Genomic DNA, 24820 nt, shown 5'->3' with positions numbered 1-24820 from the left:
AAGGAGAAAATGTAACATCGAACGCGTGGTGAGAAGTGGGGGTTACCTTGCAGCCCTTTGCCCGGTTGCAAGGGTTATAGATAACCCCTTTCACCTGCGCTTTTGCTGTAGTGTAATGTACTATGTGGGTCCCCATTATGGAGGAACTTCGGGATGAACTTCAGAAAAAAAGTTTGTACCTGAATAACATTTTTTGCAAGGTTCGGGAAGTTGGGGAACAAATCTCGGTTCAGGAAGTACATATTTCACGGCTCATCTATACTTGTGGGGTAAAAAAAACAACAACTTTTTATTGCTTTTGTTTGTTTTTAATAGCAAAAGTAAAAGTGAATCCCCCCAGTGGGAGGCACCCATTAGCAATAACAGAATGTAAACCTGCCTGGGATAAACATATAGCTATCCTAAGTTATTAAGAAAGGAATTACTAAAAGGGCGGACTCGATAGACCAAGTGGTCTTTTTCTGCAGACAATCTTCTATGTTTTCATGTTTCTATGACTTGAAAAATAAAGAACTTTTTCTTTGTTTGCACCAATGTGAGGGACTGTTTTTTTGTGCTGTATCTAATTGTTTCATTTATTGTCACCCTTTGGGGTTACATACAACTTTCCGATAACTACTACACTGCATACTGTATTGTGAATGGAAACTGCAAAGCAGATGTGAACAGTTTCCTACTATAATTTGCCTTCAAGTATTAGAAGAGAAATGTAACCAACTGTAAAGTGTCACTGTTCAATATCTAAATCAACAGTAGATGTGAAATAAAGCAAGTTTGCAATTTACATTTATTATTTTTTTGTTAGTTATCATGGAAAACACGGCACTTACTGTGTTTAGATCAACTAAATAAGTAAATAAATAATGATTATAAATTGCAAACTTGTTTTATATCACATCTACAGTTGATTTAGATTTTGAAAATTATAACGACAGTGCCACTTTAATCTAGTTTCCCATTACCTATGAACAAACAATGTGGTAGTTAAAATCTATTCTGTGTAATACATGAAATCCTTGATTTAATTGTGTGGGTTGTAGCTGTGACACCTGATCTGTAATGACACTTATCTTATTACATGTAGTCACGTCAATTCTTACTATTTGGTGTTAAAGTGCTTCATATTAACATAGTGAAACATGCTGCCCTTAACTACATTGATCTTTCTCATTAATGACACAACTATGCCCTTTGATATACAGGCTGCTTAAGGCACATATCCCTCTGTCAACAGGCAGAGGCCAAACTTCGATCAGACACATTCATTAAGTGGGTTTGCCAAGAGGCTTATGTATCAGACACTGTATGGTATATATCAATGCTGCAACATAACAGTGCTAGTTAAAAGAAGATTGCTCTGGTGATGGGGACATTCTCGTATAGGAGGGATTATTCTCAGATTAAGGACTTCTGGTTTCTAAATTTTAATCTAATATGCTTTACTTTCAGCTTGTCATCATGGCCGGCACTGTTCTGCTTGCGTACTACTTTGAGTGCACAGATACCTTTCAAGTGCACATTCAAGGCTTCTTCTGCCAAGATGGAAATCTAATGAAACCATACCCAGGGACTGAGGATGAAAGTTTTATTTCCCCTCTGGTGCTGTACTGTGTGCTGGCAGCAACACCAACAGCTATTGTAAGTAATTCAGATGCTAAGTATTCTTAATTATTTAAGTGCCATATTTAGTTGCCCAGTGGTTGCTATAAAAATATATGCATACATAAATACATATAAAAATCCCCTCACTATATGCATAGTTAGCTATAATCTAACAAATTTACATTTTAGAAAAAATACTGCAATAGCTCTTTAACTTAAATACATTTTCTATTTTTCTTTTTAAAGATGGAACATAGTCAAATAAAAAGTTCTACAACTTTCTAATATACTCTTTCCCCCCATTCCTTATCATTCTTAATATTTCTATTTGCTGTCAATAAATGGTAATGTCTATGTTTACATCCAGAGCCTAAAAACATATGCACAACTAATGCTTTTTTACATGTACATTTTTACAAGAATTTTTTTCCATTGCTAAACCATTGCCTGAATACAGTTGTGAGGAACAAGGAATAGAATACATACTGTTCAGACATACACACAGATAAAGGAGTGATGTGTCCTAAACAGCTGGGGCACTGATAAAGAAGTGAATGGGCTCTATTCCCTGATCCCTTCCCTTAATTTCCAATATTGTGAGCTCACAGAGAGATGATTATGAGATGGTTGCCTGACACAAGGAAGGGATTTCTTTGGCTTTATGACTGCAATATGTGGTGGACCTTCAATTCCCAAGCAAAATATATCAAGCCAAAGAATACAAAATAAAGACACATAATAATGTAATAAGGGGTCAAATGGTCAAATTTTATTTAAAATTACATTACACTTAAAAAAAAAAACAGCCTCTCACGAAGAGTCACCCTCCACCGTACAAAAAACCCTGTGGGGGAAAGCTAAAGGGAGCCGTGACTGGAGAATTGCCCCTCTCCTGGGCTTAGAGGGTAATACCAATATAACATAATTAAAAAAATTTGTAGATTTTACCTGATTTACAGACAATAACATAATAAAAACAGACTAAAAAAATATACTGCACCGGATGTGAGAGAAATCTGGCCACAATAGTGTCACTTTAGTGGCTAGGTGGAAGTACAGTTTCTCCCTTACAGATCCAGATCCGCTAGGTGGAGACTCCATTAAAGGGTTAGTCTGAAGCAGGCAACCTCTTTTCCCTTCTAGAACCTCCAGATTATATCAAGGGTAAGGTAGAATAAAGTAGTGAAGATGGCACTGATCCATACAGCGTATTTTGGTTTTACGAAACCTTATTTATGACATAAGCAATTGTCCTCAAAGGTTACAGTTGCCATGGTTTCTACAGGTGCAGTAACTGGAGAATTAACCATTTAATGACTGGCAATGTGCTTTACTTTAGAGGTTGTTAAACAGTTTTAACCAAGCAATCAGCTTATGGTCAGGGCACACTAAGAAGAGAAAGACTACAGAGGTAGTTGTAGATATACTCTGGCCCTGTAACCAGCACATACCTCTCAACTTTTTTGATGACCAAAGAGGGACACAAATGGTTTACTACAATACACTTAAAAGGGTTGTACGGCATTAAGCATTTTTTCACATATTGCTGCTGGTGCATATAAAACAATAAACATTCTATGCTTACCTCTCTGTGCTCCCCTCGTGTCCTGTTTCAGTGTCACCGGTGTTCCCCACTGACGGCAGAGCCTTGACTTCAGAGACAAACTTATCTCATGAGTGACAGCCCACTCAGCCAATCACTGACTAATATGGGACAGACCCGTGGCCAGTGGTTGGCTGAGGACGCTGTAACTTCCGAGATGAGTTTGTCTCAGAAGTGGTGGCTCTGCAGTCAGTGGGGGACTCCGGCAACACTGCAACAGGACACCAGGAGAGGACAGACAGGTAAGCATAACATTTATATGCACCAGCAGCAATATATTAAAAGAAGGCAACTCCAGTGCATTTTTTTTTCTTTCAAATGAACTGGTGCCAGATATTTGTAATTTACTTCTATTAAAAAATCTCAAGCCTTCCAGTACTTATCAGCTGCTATATGTCATAGATATAGACATAGAAATATAGGATACACCGCAGCTGATAAGTACTAAAAGACCTGAGATTTTTTAATAAGTTCCTAAGGGTGCGTTTAAATAGAAAGATTATCTGACAGATTATCTGCCAAAGATTTGAAGCCAAAGCCAAGAATTGATTTGAACAGAGGTGAAATCTCAGGCTTTCCTTTATGACCTGTAAATGAACCCTAACACCAGTTGATTTCAAAGAAAAAAAAAATTCACTGGAGTTGCCCTTTGATGACGGACAACCCTTTTAACACAACCTGCACACATCTTACAACAGCAATATACAGTGTGTGTGTATTGTAATCTATAGATTCCAGGATGGGTCGTGAAAACCACTGCCCATAATCTGAACATAAAATATAGGCAGGCTGCAGGGGTGGACTTGGGCTGACATATGCAACTCAATAAAGGGCAGTAATTGTATTTTCACTTTTTGGCTATACTCATAGTACATAGTATTTGATTCTTATTTTGGTCAGTATTTTTTTTTTACCAAAACTAGGGTAGCAGGCCAAATTAACACACACCTGGGTATAGTTTGGCCTAGGCCAGAATATACCCTGGGGTACAAAAAAGCCTAGGTCAGAGTATTCCCTAAGGATAAACTATATACTTGGGGGCAGTGTTGGACTGGGCTACTTGGGGCCCACCAGGGGAAATGATCCTGGGGGCCCACCAATGAAGAACTGTTGAGAATTGACATGCTGACCTATTTCTATCCTGGATTGATCCATGTCCACAGCTAGTCAAACTACAACTCTCAGAATGCCCTACACTTATGAAGCTCTCAGGGTATACTGGGAGTTGTAGTTCCAGAGAGGAGAATCCTTTAACAAGTGAGTTGTGTAGATGCTTCTGGTGGCTGCAATCTTATACAACCATCCATCAGTAAACCTATATACAGCACCGGCTATTATCAGGGGACTTTCTATTCAGATATACTACAACTCCCACCATATCCTGACAACTGTGTGCTGTCAGTAAATGCTGGGAGTTGTAGTGTATGCAGCTGTTGTAGTAGGAGGATCCTAGGGTCATTTGTGGGAGATCAGAATACACAGGATAGTTCTGTGGGGGCCCAGAACAGCACTAATAGGGGATAGAACAAAATACTTGCAAAATATTGCACACATACATCTATATCTTGTTACTATATTATCACAATACAGTCACTGTAACTGACCAAATCCAAAATATTACCAATATATCTGGGACCAATATTACCCCCACATAGTGACTCATACCCCCCCTCAGACCTGTCAACCTTAAAGGGGTATTCCCCCCAAAATCTTTTTTACACTATGTAAAAGCCCACCCCCAGTTTCACATATGGGCCAATACAAGTTATGATTTGTTCTGTGTCCTTTTGCTGCTTTTCCTGTCTCCTCACCCAAGGTGCAGGCAGAGAATGAGCTCAGTCCAATCCACCCCAACACGCTCCCTCTCCTGACCCCCACCCTCGGAGTCAGAGTCATGTGTCCTCCCTCCCTCCCTTCAATAGGCTGAAGTGAGGACACCTGACAGCCCCTGCTGCGAAGTCTGTTTGCAGCTCCCTCATCCTCCTGTGTCGCCTGGTCTGGTCTTGTGCTGATCCGGGTCCCTGGCAGCTGTCACTCCCTCCACTCTGTTTCTTTAGTCTCTTCACTGTGTGCAGCTCCGTCCTCAGCAGCTCTCCCCACTCCTCCCCCCAAGCTGATAACCTTCTCCCTCACTGTGTGTAGCTCCGTCCTCAGCAGCTCTCCCCCCTCCTCCCCCCATGCTGATAACTTTCTTCCTCACTGTGTAGCTCGGTCCCGGGCAGCTCTCCCCCTCCCCCTGGATTTTATCTCTCATTCTCTGACTGAAGCCCCGGACTCTGTCATTTGCATAAAGTTGTGGCTGTTAGAGACCAGACTGCAGGAGACCAAGGGAGAATGAGAGTGAGAAGCATGGGTCGGGGGAGGGGGTGTTTGCTGTCATGGACAAGGCTACACAGCCCAAACAGTGATCCTGCAGCAGGGCTGGGAAGGGTGTCAGCTGTCAGAGAGACCTGACCAGGAGCTGCTGCACATCAGTCTCCCTCTCTGACTGCTCTATGGCAATGACACCTAGCCCCACTTCACTCATGCAATGTAGTAATGAGGAGCAGTTGGCAGAAAAGCTAAGAGAAGAACTGCATGATGGGTAATGTAGTTTCCTGGCCGGCGCCATCTTGGATATAAAGAGGCCTTTTAGAAAAACTTTTAACCCAGGAATGTCAGCAGCTAGAAAGACGGGGACGGCTAAAAATACGGAAAATACGGTAATAAATGTCTATGGGAAGAATTTATCATCTGCGCAATTTTATGAGTAGGAGATGCTTTTTATGTACTGCGCAAAATTTACAGTTTTTGCACAAAAATTATCATTAGACGCAAGTGCCTTGATAAATCTTGCACAAGACAGATGGCTAAAAATACTACGGTAGGGTAGGATTTTACACAAAAACTGAAAATTCACACATGATAAATTAAATGAAAAAAGTAGTTAATAGAGAGCCCTGCCCCCTCCCAGTGCAAAAAAAGAAAAAAAAAATGCACATGCTGTGGAAATTAATGGAAAATAGTACAAAACCCTTAATAGATCTTACTAATGCAATGATAAATGTCCCCTATGTGTTTAGACTTTTAAGAGTTACGTCACTCAGCTTCTCACTCAACTCAGCAGACAAAGCTGAATCCCCAATAGAATGTTGAAAAATAAAGTAATTCTTGTGTACATCACTTAATACTACTGATTTCATTGGAGTATAATATTGCCTGAGGGGGTATGAATTGGCCTTGGCCAAAATATACTTCGGGATATAATCTAGCCTAGGACAAAATATACCCAGAGTATAATCTAGCCTAGACCACTTTAACCCTGGGTATAGTCTACAATAGGCATATGTATATTTTGTCCGGTTACACCTGATCCAAAACTTGTAAGTTAAACATGTAAACATGTAAGTTAAAGGGGTTGTCCGGCGATAAAAAATTATTCACAGAATAACACACATTACAAAGTTATACAACTTTGTAATGTATGTTATGTCTGTGAATGGCCCCCTTCCCCGTGTTTCCCCCCACCCACGCTAGACCCGGAAGTGTGGTGCATTATACTCACCGCATCTCGTGTCGTCCACGGTCTCCGATCGTCAGCAGTGACGTCTTCTTCGGGAGGCCGGCGGATCTTCCCGAGTGCCGGCAACCCTCTGCAGCGTCATCCGAAGCTCAGCCGCGATTGGCTGAGCATAACTGTGCTCAGCCAATCGCGGCTGAGCGGCTGATGACGCGGCCACGTCATCAGCTGCTCAGCCGCGATTGGCTGAGCATAGTTATGCTCAGCCAATCGCGGCTGAGCTTCGGATGACGCTGCAGAGGGCGGCTGGCACTCGGGAAGATCCGTGGCCCCCCGAAGAAGACGTCACTGCTGAGGATCGGAGACCGTGGTCGGCACGTGACAGGTAATGTATAGCGCACCACACTTCCGGGTACACGGGTGGGGGTGGTGGGACACGGGGAAGGGGGCCATTCACAGACATAACATACATTACAAAGTTGTATAACTTTGTAATGTGTGTTATTCTGTGAATAATTTTTTATCGCCGGACAACCCCTTTAAATATATATTTTTTCTGTGTTTACTTCTAGTTTTAGTAAAAATACTGACATAGAAACAGAAGATTCTCGGCAGAAAAAGGCCACTTGGTCCATCTAGTGTTCCATTTTAGCATTTGCGTTCCAAATTGTAAATTTCCCTGACCAAATTGGGAAAACATGAGGCTCAAAAAGCAGCTATATCAGCTCAAACTGTTTAGGAACATATTGGTCTAAAACACAGAAAAAGGTGCAAATGTTTCCATTACCGTTTTCTCTATCTTATTTCTACTTATGAGAGAAATGAGAACCAAATTGTGACTCAAATCATGAATGAACTCCGCCTTCAATACAGCAATCTAAACTCACAATTACTACGGGGAATATCAAAATGTTTATGGTATGTGGAGCAGTAGGACTGACCCTGGGAATAAAGTATATGTTTTAATTTCGGACCTCCCCCGTTACCTAAATCACTGAAAGGAGGTCCTTATTGTTATCTGCCATGTTATAGTTACAGTGAAGATGTAGCCTGATCACAGTCACTGCTACTACAAGCCTGACAGCTCACAGTAGACTTTATGCAACCTAACCCTCTGGCTCTCTGTTGGTACAGTGCTGTAGTCACTCTCCCCCAAAACAAGAGAAAGAGGCTGCCTTCTTTAGGGTGGGTTCACACATAACAGAATCGCATTGAATTTCACACTGTGAGTTCACATCGAAATCTGCAGCAATTCCTGTACTGTCAGTTTGAATAGGATTACATACTCGCAGCTGAATTTTCACTCTGCTGCGACTATGTAAACGCCGTCCCCTTGAACCCATGGCGGCCCTGTGAATACTTTACCGCTCCACGCTCTGACTTGCTCCTAGGGCTCACGGCATCCTGATGCCCCGCTCAGCCAGTGGTTGCAGGAGTGTAGCCCAGTAATTTATTCACTGGGATGCGGCAGGTTAAGGCGCATGGCATTTACATATTCACAACGGGATGAAAATTCCAAGGCAGGTGTAATCCTATTCAAACTGACAGTACAGGAATCGCAGCGGATTTAGCTGCGAACTTGCGTGTGAACTGTTACGTGTGAACCTACCCTAAGGGAGTGTCTCTGTTTTAAAACTAAAGGCCCTCCCTTAAGAAATCCAGCTTATATGACAGTCTTTGAGCCAGTATTCAAGCACACACAACAACGTATCTTTTTCCATGCGTTTATAAGCAAAAATGTAGATTCAATCTTACAATAAATGGGTTTTTCACCAGAGTGCAATAATATGAACACGGAAGGAATAGAAAGTACACAGCTCACTCCGAGCTCACATAGTCCTCACTGGGTTGGTGACTTAATAGAACGTCCACCTCACTTGTTGTGCAACGTTGTTGTGTGTGCTTGAATATTGGATTACAATTGTGGGTTGGCAAGCCCTGCCACACATGAACTTCAGGAAGCCAGGACGTAATTTGCTGAAGAGTCTTTGAGCCAAACACATGAATAAAATAAAAATAGAAGTAAATTATCAGTCCTTCCTACATTTCTCTTTTTTCAATCCATAGGCATGGCTCAAAGAACTGCTATAAATACCCCATGTCTGATATAAGGCCTTTTTTAGAGGTAGAGTAAATGAGGATCAAGTCCTGGTGACATGTTTTCTTTAATAATCAATGGAAAAGAGACCAGTATGCAAGGCTAATTGTTTACACAATGAACAACAAATCACCAGCTCCACATAATCCAATTACTCAGACTAAATAAAAGGAGGCAACATCTGCCCGCCTAAATGTTGTCATTTATTATTCCAGTGTACATATGTGCAATGCCTTTGCTCTACAATGATCTTTTTTATGCAGACCTCTGGTAGGTTTGGGATTGTATACAAAAATGGACCCTAATATAACATTGCACCAAACATCTTGCGATAGATAGAAAGATAGAGAGAGAGATATGGATAGAGATAGATTGATAGATAGATAGATAGATAGATAGATAGATAGATAGATAGATAGATAGATAGATAGATTTTATTGATTGCTCTTGTGGCTTTTGTAAAAAATTTGTAGAAGACTTGCTTTCTCTGACCTATATGTTCTGTTTGTGGTGGTTGTCAAGCGTCCAGCGGGGTCGTCCAGCACCAAGCAATTTTTAATATGTCGCTGCTGGCATATAGAGAACAATAAAGAGCATATGCTTACCTGTCTGCACTCCCTCTGTATCCTTTTGCAGTGTTGCTGTTGTCCCCCACTGACTGCAGTCCCGCCACTTTGTCTTGGAATCGACAGCACAATCACTGGCTGTGGTGCTATCTCGTCTGAGGTAGTGATTGGCTAAACGAGCTGTCACTAGAGGAGTTAATCTCCGGGGAGGTGCAGCAGTCAGTGGGGGACACCGGCGACTCTGCAACAGGACATGGGGGAGGGTAGACAGGTAAGCATAAGCTCTTCATTGTTTTCTTTATACTAACGGTTGTATATTAAAAATTGCTTAATACCGGACAACCCCTCTGAGCTGTAGAAACATAGCTTTGTTTCTGACACATATTTATGTCTCTTTGTTTCCAGATATTTATTGGTGAAGTAGCAACTTACTTTATAAAGTCTACTAGAGAAAATCTGATTGTTCAAGAGAAGATGATTCTGACTGGAGAGTGTTGTTATTTGAACCCCCTAATCCGACGAGTCATCAGATTTATAGGTAAGTGTATTTATATTGTCCTCCTGCCTGCAATGAAAGATCACAAGCAGTAGTCGTGACCAGTAGCACTATCTGTAATCACTTCATTAGGACACTTATGAGATAACCAGTAGAGATAATTAAGCAAGCATGCTCAGTCTAACATAGTGTTTGAGCATTGGGGTGGTCGATCATGCTTGATGCTCAGCTGAGTACCTTGTGCTGCTTGGGTAAAAAAAAGCTTGTTAAAAGTCATCGGAGGATAATGCAGTTCCACAGCCTTAAACCCATAATGAAAGGGGCTTACAATTATATTTCTGCTCAGCCAGTTGCCTATTGGCTAAGCTTTAATAGTAAAAATACCACCCAGGGGCCACCAGACTGTCAATTTAGGTTAACCAGGTACCCCCCTCTTTGCTGACTGGGGAGCACTTGGTTAAATACTTGAGTCTTACATTGTTTTGTTACTCCACTCAAGCACCCGAGTAACTCGATTGAAAAATGTTCAACTTGAGTAACGAGGACTTGAGTATTTAAAGTGACACTTTCACCCCCTTTTTGCATTTTGACTGCTCTTCACCGGTGTAAAGGGTAAATGTTACAGCTTTCATTACTTATATTATATTATACCTCATGCTGCTTGTTCTGGTAAAAAGTCGTTTTTATCACCTGTGGATTGGTATATGTGGGCGGGGCCTCACAGCCTATGTGCCACATCACTCCGCCCCTAGTGTCACTTAGCCCCACCCAATCTGTGACATCATAGGCCCCGCCCTCTGAACAGCCATTGGAAGGGCCAGCCTAAAGCTCTAGGCCCCACCCCCCTAGATTGTCCCACACCAATGGCGGAGCCTATGCGGCAATGACGTCACGGGTGGGGGCAGGGCTAAGTGGTACTAGGGGCGGAGCGATGTGGCACATAGGCCGCAAGGCCACAAGTGATAAAAACTACTTTTTACCAGAACAAGCACCATGAGGTGTGATATAAAATAAGTGATGAAAGCTGTAACATTTACCCTTTACACCTGTGGAGAGCAGTCAAAATGCAAATAGGGTGTGACAGTGTCACTTTAAGTGCTCAATCAGCTGTAATAACTAGTCAAGGCTGGGTGTACTTCCTTTTTATAAATTTTCTCTACGCATACCACTTTGGCTACCAGAATAAATTAGGGCTTCATACATTATAGCGACATTATAACATCGAATTTTAAAACAGGACAGGTGTAAATACATCTTAACAGGATACTGCCTCTGGATATTAGTTACAAAACCTGTACCCATAGATACATCAGATCTGCTCCCCAATTGCTTGTCCTGTCTTAAACACAAATGTATATAAAAAGCATATGTCTGAGTAATACAGTACTAAAAACTTAAATAAAAACTGCTAACAGTTATGGAGCTAACAGCACCCTGTTGTCCCACTACATTCACTTGGAGTGATACACTGAATGTATTATATCGTAACTGCTATAACATTGTGCATTATATTACTATTTCGACAGCATTCTGCTTTATATCAGCATTATTAGGACATCATGTAACTGTAGCATACTGTATTGGGGGGGTTAACACACTATTAGGGTGGGTTCACGCACTGTACGTTATATCATCCTTATTACAACATCATGTAGATAAAACAGTAATAGAGCATCGACATCATACAGTACACATTATTACATCATATATTATATCACCATTGCTCCAATATTATAAAGTATATTAACAGTATTATATAAAAAATGAATGAAGTAAATTGCAAAGATGTACTATAATACTCCCCTGCTAATTTAATGTTATTTATTGGGACTGAGAGTACCCATTTAAGGCTTCATACAATTTATTAGCATTTTTAAGCATTTATGTCTTTATGCAGTGAGGCCTGTCCCAACTCCAGGATTCATATAGATAGCAGTTCTAGCTCTGTGTTACCTTAGTCATTGCTCTAAGTACCAGCAAGATGCTTTTGATATGTCTCCTATTCTGGTAAAATAAGTTGATAATAAGATGTGCAGTGTGTATTACCGTACAGCAGACATTACGCTATAATATTTAGGTCTTAGAATGCAATTAACTAAGCAGCTGAACCATCACAGTGATGATTGAAATAAAACTATTGAACCAGGAGCATGTGATTCAATTTCCAATTATATCTTATTATATTCCATCTAACTGCTCTTGAACAATGATCTTTGACTATAATTATTTGAAGTAGATTGAGGAATTAATTATTTTTCTTCTTAAATGTGTTTAAATTGCGATTTACTAAGCAACACTTAATTCTTTTTGTTAAGAAGCGATGGCATTTTCAATAAGTATAAGAAATACTATACTAAAAAATTTTCATGAACAAGTATACTTTGTAAAAGTCTCTTTCAAGCTACCATCAACTGAATGACAAAACCCCCAATATATTATTTATGGGGTGAAATTACGTAATACACTTTACGGTAAAATGGACATGTTATCTTTATTCTTTAGGTCAGTCTGAATACAGCGATATGCATGTTTACATAGCTTTTCTACTGCGCCACATTAATGAATTTGACAAGATAAATCAGGCACAACCGACAGTATAATGGCTTAAAATTAATGGATTGTTAGTAAATAAGGTCCAGTATGTTTATCTTTATAAAATGGGAAAGGGGGGTGATTTAAACTTTTATTGGGGGAGGGGCTTTCACATATTTTGAGACACTTTTTTTTTTTTTTTTAAATCCCCCCGAGGGAATATATTACATGCAATCATTAGATTGCATACACTGATCAATGCTATACCATAGCATAGGATCGATTGGTGTTATCGGCAGACTCTGCCGATGAGGCTACGCAAAGAAAACGAGAGCTCTGTCAGTCAGGAAACATTTCCCTCCCCCCCACAATAGCACTGCTGGGGTCACGATTGTTAAGTGACAGGAGCTGCTCCTGTCACTTAGCCTTAAATGTTAATGGCGAGCAGCCGCCTAATTGCTGTGACTCGTCATTGTGGCGGAGGTCTTAGCTGCTAATAGCAGCTGGTCCACACCTCCTTTCTTAGCGTTATACCCTGGCGGGGCATACATTTATGCCATCAGGTGTACATACGAGGACATACATGTATGCTTTTTATGCCATACATGTATGTCTTTAAGGGGTTAAAGTCCTTGATAAGTCACTTGGAAATGGCACTTGTAATCAGTGTCCATTATGGTTTAGAGTACCCTTTTAACTTTTAACCTTTTGAGTAAAGAGCCACTTTGGGCCACTTCTTCTTTCCTGCACTTACTACTGCATCAAGGCTTCACTTCCTGAATAACAGGGTGATGTCACTTCCTGGATAACATGGTTATAACATAACAGAGCTGTGCGGGCTGTGGCTGCTGGAGAGGATGATGGCAGAGGGATGCTCAGTGTCCCTCCAGTCCCTGTGTCCCTCAGTGTCCCCCTGCCATCATCCTCTCCAGCAGCCACAGCCTGCACAGCTCTGGGAGTCGGCTTGTGACATCACCATTTTATCCAGTGAGGAAAGCCTTGATGTAGTAGTAGGTGCAGGGAGAAAAGCACTTTATGTTTATATTGGTAATTTGTATAACTTTTGGGGGAGAGTACAATGCTTTAATTAACATTTTTGCAGGACTTCTCCTTTAATGCTCGGCCTCTTTTCTTCAAATACGTTTTTGTGCTTTAACCTATCCATTTAATTCTGAGATTTTTTTTTTGTGACATATTGTATGTTACATCAGTGGTAAATGTTAGGTTCTACTCTGTACTACTATGTTAAGCGTAATGAAAAATTTATAAATGATTGATTTTTTCAAATATTCTGATTGTATTACACTCAAAAAAGTAATTTAACATTTCCCATTTATTTATACAACGTTTGCATACTTTTTCTAATATCTTTTATTTCTACGAGGTTAGATTCAAAGTCGCCAAAGCAGGAGTACTTTGATTGGTCCCTGGACATCTTCTAGTGATTTGCCAACACCCTTCTGTCACTTCATATGGTGAAAAAAATCCCCAGAAATGCCAAGCAGTACATGTACTGCTGTGAGCCTTAACATCCTACTTGCAGAGCAGTACATGTACTGCTCTAAGGGTTAAAATTCACTTGACATAGTGCCTAAATTACAGTTATTCTATAAACTCCTGTGAGTCTGGTGACTGCCATGGTGGTGACGAGATAACATAAGAGTTCTGGCACTGTAAGCCTATGTTCACACATTCTAAGACACCGGCCATTCTGTGGTCCGACCGGATGATCTTCACTGTCACTGAATTCAGATGCAGGTGCATCCATGTGCGCCCACATCCAAATTCCCTGCTGCACACAATGGAGCTCCATTGTTTAAACTGACAGGGTTTTCTGCAGCCGCTATTCATTGACATGTCAGTTTCTTGCGGTGCTGCTAGGGATCCCGGCCGGAGTGTATACTATGTGTATACACGTTGTCAGTGATTCCCTCAGGTGCATCACTACGTAAGTACCGTTGAAATCCCGGACGTTGTTACTATGGCTGTGATTACTACGGAACATACAAAGTGGGAACATGGTCCAAATCAGTATAGTGTCCTTTGAGTATGAATTCCCTTTTTGTAGAGTTCCTCTAGCAAGTAGCAAGTAGTGTTCATTAGAGTCTCCACATAAAATAATCAAAAAACATCATCCTTTATAAAAAAAAAAAAAAAAAGATGGCAGTAACAATCACAGAGCTAAAAAAAGGACATGTTTTGATTCTTTTTTTCTAATGGAAGTCAATGGAAAAATGAATCAGAACAGATGTACACAAATGTATCAGTTTTTTAATGCGTTCAAGAAAACAAAAACAAAAAGAAATTGAAAAAACACAGTGTGAACCCAGCCTATGACTTTTAATGTTCTGGCCGTAATGGGAGAGTATGGTTAGCGGCATCTTGTGGACAAAGCGTAATACTACAGCTCCCATTAAGACACACAGAACCCAGCATGACATATCTCAGTGCTGCCTGACATAAACAGGAACCTAGCAGTGGCACAAAGGTTCTGGGACACTGCATGGTCACCCCTGTTACTATACCTGATAATCCTTTGTATCCCCTGTTACTGTACCTGATCTTCACTTTTATAAGTGTACCAAATTGTTGCTCCTTTTAGTGTACTTCGCAGCACTGATATCAGGCTCCCCTTCCTCAGGCTGTGTTTCCTGTTCTGTATGCGATCATAGAGGAGCATGTGCCCATGCCCGGCCCTTTGTGTCCTCCATTGACATATACAGACTTAGTGGAGGACACAGAGAGAGGGTCACATTCTCCTCCATGCTCAGCCATCTTATGGACAGAATCACTGTTAAGCTTACAGACCAGGATGGCACAGCCTGGAGAAGGGGCATCTTATTCTCTGTTCGAAAAGCAGTGATCTGGCTGATGGGATTTAATAGGTGGACATATCAGGAAAAGGAGGAAAATTTGTTAAATGAATGGATTTCCAAAAATATTTAACGTGATTAACCCTACAAGTTTAACTATATAAGTTGAGTGGGAATCACCCCTTCTATTTTTGCTGTATGTGTTTAAATTGAGCCTCTGTTGTCACCCTAAGTACAGTACCTCAGTAAATAATGCATTTATAATTGCTACATGTCAGTTTATTTCATGCTAATGCAATAGGCTTCTACAACCATTATTGTATGTTCTTCTCTATAATATGTCCTCTATTAAAATGTTCATTCTCCCTCAATAATTGACAGTTGTGGAGGCCGCTGACATTACCACTTGACAGAGAGAGGATAAGTCTTCCACTCACTAATTGCTTTGAGTCATGTTATTATGGTTGCACACCCACAAAATAATGAGGAGCTCATTTCTTTCCTTCACTTCATCAGCTGTTGCCCATATAACATAGAAGCTTGGTAATATTTCTATTTCACTCCACGCTTATAAAATGTTAACATGTCTTTATTAAACTGAAGTTTTTAGTGCCATCCTTATTCTGCCTCATACCCACTACTGTAAAGTAATGGATTTTTTGTCATCTGTTTAATTAGGGGAGGTTTCTACCCATTTATCGAGCTAAGGTAAACCATAAAGGTTATATGCCCCCTGCTGTAAAAAACATAAAGGAAATAAGTGTAGTTGAGACATTGGCAGTCATAGTCACAAATATGTCAATACAAGCAGAGTGTATGCTGCAGACCCCGCTTGAAGTTCCGCCTGGCCCATTCATTAAATAGGATGTCTCACGCGCACTCCGCCATCTGCCCAAAGAACTGACATTTAAATTTTTGGGGAGATGGCGTAGTGCGCGTAAAACATCCTATTCAATCAATAGGACAGGCAGAACTTTAAGCGGGGTCAGCAGCACAGACTCCTCTTGAAATTGTGTGCAAATTCCTTAGTGTGAACAGGCCCTTACAGTAAGTACTGTAGCATAGCTACCAATCACTCATTTGACTCTCTCTAAGTAAGACTTCTCTGTAAGTAGGTATAGGGCTTTCCAGTATTAGACAAAGAGATATTTTCACATTAGTAATCCTGTCCATAAGTACGTTCCCCCAACTATGGACAGGATTAGGATGTGTATTCGCCCTTGTCTGTGTTTGCATGCATCTATTTATTGAAATGTGTAGATCACATATAATGGCTTTCTTGTATTTTTTGCGTCCCTTAAACAGATCATAGCAACTATGGATGTAAAAAAGCGTCCACTCAAATTAGTAGGTTCTATAATATGTAATTGCGGACAGTATAAGGTCATTATTTAACAGCAAGTTACATACATTATTTTATAATATTGGCTATTACTAATATAATAGAGTTCATTATTTGTTGTTAAATGATGGCCGTCCAGTAAAAACGGCCATCATTTTGACAGTATATGAACACAGCCTAATATTGATGTGTGAAAGAGGCCTTATAGAAGAACTCCAGCAAACAGTAAAAATGCAGGACGGGCAGGGGGTTCTGGTGGTAACATAATAAAGAAGCTATACTTACCCAGGGCCCCAGCAGTGCATCATTACCAGCTCACTCTCACCCCCCAGTCTCCAGTTTTCTAGAACTACCACTCAGCCAGTCAGAGACTGCACAGGTGTCCTGCCTCAGACACTGATTGGCTGAGCAGGCATTTCTTACTAGCTAGGTCGTGACATCGCAGGATTGGGAGCTTCAGGAGACTGGCGGTGGTCTGTGAGTGGTGACAGTTCTCCTTTAAACTCTCTGAATAGTTCTTCCACTACCCTAGAAGGTTTCAGAGATATAAAAGTAGCATCATGCTGTTTTTTTATGCAGAGACCACTGATAGAATCTTTGCATAAATATATTTTAAAAAGTATGTTTGAAATATTCTGTAAGATCACTGATCAGAAATGAGTAATATAGGACAGAAATTCCTCAGACAAGAAATTATTCTATGAATTATTTACAAACATTCGGCTTTCAATGATCTTTTAATATGTAAATTGGTTCTGAATTACTGAATAAAACCTATATAGTGGGCTTCAAACTCCAGGCCTGAAACTGTAAACATTGTAAACTCAATGCACCCTGGATGTTCCACATTTCTTATGTAAGGGTTAAATAAATAACTTTGAGACATCCTTGAGTTTGATCTGTCTGTGAGCATCTATGGTATTGATGACTGGCAAAATGCCATAGAGCTGAGCTTGTGGAATTCCCCCAGGGCATTATGGGCTGTGCAGCTTGCACATTGTAGAAGACTAATCAAATACTTCTGCTGCTAGGACAATGTTGACTTTACACTTTTAATTAATTTTACATTGAATTGTTATTTCAGCTTATTTCCATAAATTCCATCAAGGTGCCAGTTTGGGCATTTTCCCTGGAGACAATAAAAAAACTTTAAGTTTATGTTATCCTTTAATAGCTTAAAATCAATATAGCAAAGCTTGAGATTTCCACAGAGGAGCAGGATAAATCACATTCATGTTAAATGATGAACACTTCTCTTCATTTTTATCTTACACATGTTATCTAGAGAAAGCTAGAGATTTCCTAAAGAATAATTTATGTAACTACTAGGCTTGCCAAGCATTACTTTGCCATGTTTGTACAAAGGAGAACCCTGATAATAGCTGACACTACTCGGTCATTTTTGCAGCAGTAGAGACCAACCATCAACCAGTCCACATTGCTAGACAGAGATAAGGTATTGTAAAGTGAAGTGATGTTATACCTATCCCTAAAATACATTTGTTACTTATGTTACAAAATATAATGCCGTCCCAAATTCACCATTCACTGTATGCATGAGCCCCTAGTTGACAAATTGTTTCTGTCATGCCTTTGGAGCATAGTGAATCAAAATGTAACTTTTCATCTAAAAAAATTGTTATATCTTAGTTCAGTAGAGTTCTGTGTGACAGGTGGATAACTGCAGTCAGCAAGCAATAATCTTTGCCACTGAAGGAGAGAAGATCCATCAGGTTCTCCAAACAAAAGGCAGGGACAGTGAACAGCAAAGCAATGAGTGTCAGAAGGCTGCATTCCCCAGCTGCAGCTAATATTTCAAAGTTAAAAAATTAAAGGCCCATACAACAGTTTTGATCCTGTCACCTATATACATGCATCCCTTATATGAAATTAATAAAAAAAAAAAATTGGACTTGAAATTTTATAAGGTACTTTAGCTGTACTTTGAGCTTTAAAGCGTAACTGTCATTTCAGGGTCATTTTTCTGAAAACATTAAATATCAACAGTACACGCGATTTAAAGAAACTCTGTAATAGGTTTTATGTACTAAAAGAGTTTCCTTCTATACTGAAAAAGCAATCTCCCAGCCTCCCCCCTCACATCAAATGAAGCAGGATTTCTGTCTCCATTATGTGGCTATGGAGAGGGGAGGGGCTGTTAGGAGTGACTGAGCACCGAGGATTTCTGCACAGCACAACACCCTGCAATCTTCTCTCAGTAAGTTCATAGATAAGCACTGACATTTCTGACCCCAGAATCCTGCGGTTTAGGTGCCCAGAGAGTCTACAAACAGCTGACCTTCATGTCACCTCTTCCTGCTCCCTCATCTCCCTGGGCCCCTCCCCCCTTCATAGGCTTACAATGGAGAGAGCAGAACCCGTCTTCACTGGCTTCTCTGTAATGAAGACGTGTTTGCCTGATAATGCACAGATAAGAAGTCAGGGGGGGAGGCTGGGAGATTGCTTCTTGAGTACAGAAGGAGCCTTTTTTGGCTGATAAAAACCTATTACAGTGTTTCTTAAAATCGCTTATACTACTGATTTATGCAATAAAAAAAAAACATGACAGTTACTCTTTAACCTCTTAAGGACATATGATGAACCGGTACGTCATATGTCCTCATTAGCACTCCAAAGCAGGGCCGCACGGCGGCCCCGCTTTGAAGCGCCGCGGTCCCGGGTGCCGCGTGTAGCCCGGGACCGCCGCTATTAGCGGGCACGGTCTGATCGCCGTGCCTGCTAATTAGCTAATCGGAGGCAGCTGTCAAAGTTGACAGCTGCCTCCGATTACCGGAGGCAACCTTTCCCTGGTGTCTAGTGGGGGAGATCGCTCCTCCGGGACGTTGTCCCGGAGGAGCGATCTCCGTTACTAATGCCGGCCGGGGACTCGTCCAAGATGGCGCTGTCCCCGACTCGGCACTCGTTTACTTCCGGCTGCAGCAGCCGGAAGTAAACGAGTGCCTATCTCATTGATCTCTGCAGCATATCTATGCTGCAGAGATCTCAATGAGAGATCAGTATAAAAAAAAAAGTGTTGTTTATAGTAAAAAGCCCCCTCCCCTAATAAAAGTCTGAATCACCCCCCTTTTCCCAGGTTTTAAATAAAAGTAAACAAATAAATAAATAAATAAACATGTTTGGTATCGCCGCGTGCGTAATCGCCCGAACTATTAATTAATCACATTCCTGATCTCGCATGGTAAACGGCGTCAGCGCAAAAAATCCCAAAGTGCAAAATTGCACATTTTTGGTCGCATCAAATCCAGAAAAAATGTAATAAAAAGCGATCAAAAAGTCGTATATGCGCAATCAAGGAACCGATAGAAAGAACACATCATGGCGCAAAAAATGACACCTGACACAGCCCCATAGACCAAAGGATAAAAGCGTTATAAGCATGGGAATGGAGCGATTTTAAGGAACGTATACTTGTTAACAATGGTTTGAATTTTTTATAGGCCATCAGATACAATATAAGTTATACATGTTATATATCGTTTTAATCGTAATGACTTGAGGAACATGCATAACAAGTCAGTTTTACCCCAGGGCGAATGGCGTAAAAACACAGTTCCCCCAAATAAAAGAAATGCGTTTTTTTTTTCAATTTCACCACACTTTGAATTTTTTTCTGGTTTCGTAGTATACTTAATGCAAAAATTCAGTCTGCAGTTGCAAAGTACAATTAGTGACGCAAAAAATAAGGGCTCATATGGGTTTCTAGGTGGAAAAATGCAAGTGCTATGGCCTTTTAAACACAAGGAGGAAAAACCGAAAACGCAAAAACGAAAATGGGCCCCGTCCTTAAGGGGTTAAGGAGAGGAAAAAAAATATTTTATACATATATATATATATATATATATATATATATACACTCACCGGCCACTTTATTAGGTACACCTGTCCAACTGCACGTTACCACTTAATTTCTAATCAGCCAATCACATGGCGGCAACTCAGTGCATTTAGGCATGTAGACATGGTCAAGACAATCTCCTGCAGTTCAAACCGAGCATCAGTATGGGGAAGAAAGGTGATTTGAGTGCCTTTGAACGTGGCATGGTTGTTGGTGCCAGAAGGGCTGGTCTGAGTATTTCAGAAACTGCTGATCTACTGGGATTTTCACGCACAACCATCTCTAGGGTTTACAGAGAATGGTCCGAAAAAGAAAAAACATCCAGTGAGCGGCAGTTCTGTGGGCAGAAATGCCTTGTTGATGCCAGAGGTCAGAGGAGAATGGACAGACTGGTTCGAGCTGATAGAAAGGCAACAGTGACTCAAATAGCCAACCGTTACAACCAAGGTAGGCAGAAGAGCATCTCTGAACGCACAGTACGTCGAACTTTGAGGCAGATGGGCTACAGCAGCAGAAGACCACCCATTACTAGCATGGTGTACCTAATAAAGTGTCTGGTGAGTGTATATATATAAATATATATATATATATATATATATATATATATATATATATATGCAAAGAAAGGGTCCGTGGAGGCTCAGTTGTGAGTCTCAAAACAGGGGAATAGCCAGATACTCTCCAGAGAATGAAGCCTTTTGCCAAGGGAGGCCTCCCAGTGGGGAGAACACCAAACCGCCCTGATACGTAGGCCCTTAAGTCCCCACTCTGTTGCAAGTATTGGGACACAAATAGGGAAATACCAGGATGGCCCCTTATAAGTCAAAGTCTAACTCAGTTGCGAGTTTTGTGACATAACCAGGCATCCACCCACAGACAGCTGTTTCGGGATATTTGCCCCCCGTCAGTGTGGAGCAGGATTCTGGCTAACAGGGGCAATGAAAAATTGACCAACAAAACACAACAATCACTGATCTCAGGGAGATCAGTGCCCCTGTTTCGGAGGATCAATGTCTCTGTTAGCCAGAATCCTGCTCCAGACTGACAAGGGGCAAATACCCCAAAACAGCTGTCTGTGGATGGATGCCTGGCTTTGGTAACCCCTTGTCTTGTTGCTATACTCACAACCGAGTAAGGCTTTGACTTAAAAGGGGCCACCCTGGTATTTCCCTATTTTTGTCCCAATACTCGCAACAGAGTGGGACTTAAGGTACTACGTATCATGGTGTTTTGGTGTTCTCTCCGCTGGGAGGCACCCCTTGACAACAGGCTTCCTTCTCTGGAGGGATATCTGGCTATTCTCGTGTCTTGAGACTCACAACTGAGGCTGTACAGACCCTTTCTTTGCATATTCAAATTTTCTAGGGGCAATCAGTTGAGACTCTTAAATGAGTACTCAATTGGATTTTTTTCACTGATCTCCCTGAGCTCAGTGATTGTTGTGTTTTGTTGGTATATATACACTTATTTCTGTTTTCCCCCTTGTGTAAATAAATATTTAACTATGTGAACAAGAAGAAACATCATAGTTTTCAAATCTGAATGTACTCAAAAAGTAACATGCTGACATGCCTCATTGGGCCCAGCCCTAAGTCAGCAGTCCTGCTTGACAAAGGTTTATACTGACACGCTGCATTGGTGTAATAAAGGTTCACTATTGTGTGGTTTGAAAAAGATGATAATGCCTTGGATTTCTTAGATGATTAAATGCGTGCCGGCATAAAAAAATCAATAGGTTTTTCACTACTGGGACTTCCAGTGGTCAGGAGAAGCGAGTGGCAGCACGTTTTATGCCCTTTAGATGCAGCTAATCTGGTATGAAACAGGTGATACTGCAGGAACACTGGGGTTTGATTAAGCATTAAAGAATGCACAACTACCATAACACAGTCCTAAATAACTGCGTAAAGCTGAATTGCTCTAATGACTCTTTTCTTTCTCTTGCAGGTGTTTTTGCATTTGGCTTGTTTGCGACAGACATTTTTGTAAATGCAGGCCAAGTGGTAACAGGCAACCTTACTCCATATTTCTTGACTGTATGTAAACCAAACTACACTGGACCAGATTGTCTTGCCCACCATCAGTTTATCAGCAATGGAAATATCTGCACTGGTGATCCTAGAGAGATTGAGAAAGCCAGGAGGTCATTCCCATCCAAACATGCGGCTTTAAGTATATACTCTGCATTATATGCAACAGTAAGTAAACTTTGAGTTCTCAATTCATTTCGGTATTGTCTTAGCACTTCAATCTTACTTATTTTTATTGCATTTTCAATTTACAAAATCAACATCAAAATACTAAAGATTTTAAGAAAGTCTTTATTGCAGCTGCAAAGCACTGTTGCCACCTAGTGTTCATCATTAGTTTTACAATATCTGAATCTCAATGGCCACTTTCTTAGAGACATCTGCTATTTTGGAGCATGTGACCAAGACATGTGACCAAGGACTGCTAAGCACGATTTTTGGAGACAATTGAGTCATTGTGACTCTATATTAGAAGGGGAAATTTAAGAGATTTAGGTGATTTTGTGGTTTTCTTGGAATAACCAGTTGTACACCTTGGAACCAAATAGCAGATGACAACACAATCCTGTTTCCAAAGCTTCACTTTTCTTCCCTAATGAATCATATGAAAACCATGCAATGGGGAAACTGGCAGGAGTCACACCTATGCTGTAAGTGAGCACTTACAGCATGGCATAGACATGTATGGTGGCACTTTCCCCCTTGCATTGTTTTTGGATGTTTTCTTAGCATCCAAGGAGATACTCTGATACCTGTAGATGAATGTTTGGACAGTAAGACTAAGCATTATGGTGACTCACGTCATCTCTTTGTTCCAGCTGTTTACCTTATTGCAAAAGTACACTTGTAGCAGGATACTGCACCATGCCACAAGGGTTGTATAGTCATACATTAATATCTATTGTATGTCACAATGAATAATTATGGTTCTGAAGGCCAGAGGAGGTCCTATGTATTACTAGGTGGTTGTCCATAAAAAAAGTGTCTATTCAGTTCATATACAGTAGCTGTAATGCATTTCAGGTTTACAAAATGTTACATACATTAGAGGTAAGTAAGATTACTGTGATATAATCATTTCAGTAAAGGCGTGTGTTAAAAGTCATCATATCCATTTCCATGATATGTCCTTGAAGGAAGAATCAGAAAACCCATGTACACATTAGGGGACATTTATCAAGACTAGCGCACTCATGCGCAACTCATACATAAGGCCCTGCCCCCATTTTACATAGCAGATTGTTGGCAGAAAAAGACCACTTATCACAATCTCCCTCTTCCTAATGGTTACATACCTAGATACGTTTAGCTTTTCCTGCCGCCTAGTTGCGCTGGTGACTCATTTTAAAGCTGTAATAAAATTGTAAGGTTGTCAGGCGCACGTCTCTTTGCAAAGTCGGCCAGCCCTGCAATTGTCGCAGGGCTTGCACAAGAATCTAGATTTTTTTGTATAGTTTACACCAGGTAAACCTTGATAAATTAGGTACCTTGTCCAGGTGTTTCAGCTGGTATACACCATGGGGAAGGTAAGAATCTGCGTTTCTTCATGGCGTACACTAGGGTTGCAACATTCATCAGGAGAGGGTGATTCGTGTGAATGGCTGCTATGTAACGAATCCAACATATTATTGTGGCTTCCTTGTATGATAGAAGTCACAATGTTAATGTGAAGCAAGCGTTAGATGGTTTTCTAATCCTGCAGAAATCTTATGTGGCCAGTTTTATAGACAAAACTTTAGTATGACAGGAAATTTGCTAGAAATACATAGTATTAGAGCTGCGTCTACAAGGCATCTGTTTGGCCCCATGTCTTTACTCTGTATTTCTGTAGCCATTCTCTATACATCTGTAAGGAACTTACCTCCTCGTGATCCAGCATCGGCAATTCTCCCTTGTTGTGTCGACTGAAGAAGCACTTAGTTGCCATGATTGCCTTGCTGTCTTACTTTGTCCGACCCCAGTGGGTTTGCCTATTAAATCAGGGGCAACAGTTGGAGGGACATTAAATGGGTATTCCACTAAAAAGCTAAAAAAATTAAATCCCTCCAAACCTGTATTTTGAGATGTATCCCATCTTTCTAGCTTCTGCTGTTCCTGAGCTACGAGTTTTTCTAAAAAGCCAGTCTATATCCAAGATGGCACTGGCCAGAAAAATACATTTCCCAGCATGCATTGCACCTTGTAGCCAACTGCCAAGTATCTGCCTCATCTTGTAGTATCTGCCCATTGCTGGCTTAACCCCTAGACGACTATGAACGTACCGCTACGCCATGGGTTACTGTGGCCAGACGACCCTGGGCATACCGGTACGTCCTTTCCTATGAAGCGTGCGCTTGATAGGAGGTGGGGGCCGGCTGCTCTGAGCCGTTAATGACAGGCTGCA

General features: G+C 40.9%; 1 protein-coding gene across 4 annotated transcripts in view; it reads left to right on the top strand.

Moving 5' to 3' along the window:
- Nucleotides 1–24820, top strand: part of PLPPR1 (phospholipid phosphatase related 1) — a 150459-nt gene that overhangs the window by 103516 nt on the left and 22123 nt on the right. For all 4 annotated transcript variants that reach the window (XM_069964321.1, XM_069964317.1, XM_069964323.1 and 1 more), the window contains 3 exons: nt 1450–1638; nt 9774–9906; nt 22355–22605. In XM_069964321.1, the coding sequence (XP_069820422.1) occupies nt 1450–1638; nt 9774–9906; nt 22355–22605 (573 nt within the window). The remainder of the gene's footprint in view (nt 1–1449; nt 1639–9773; nt 9907–22354; nt 22606–24820) is intronic.

The sequence above is a fragment of the Dendropsophus ebraccatus genome, chromosome 3 (assembly GCF_027789765.1).
Source record: "Dendropsophus ebraccatus isolate aDenEbr1 chromosome 3, aDenEbr1.pat, whole genome shotgun sequence".
NCBI lineage: Eukaryota > Metazoa > Chordata > Amphibia > Anura > Hylidae > Dendropsophus > Dendropsophus ebraccatus.
The sequence above is the reverse complement of the archived record's forward strand: the minus strand, read 5'-3'. Positions and strand labels throughout refer to the sequence as shown.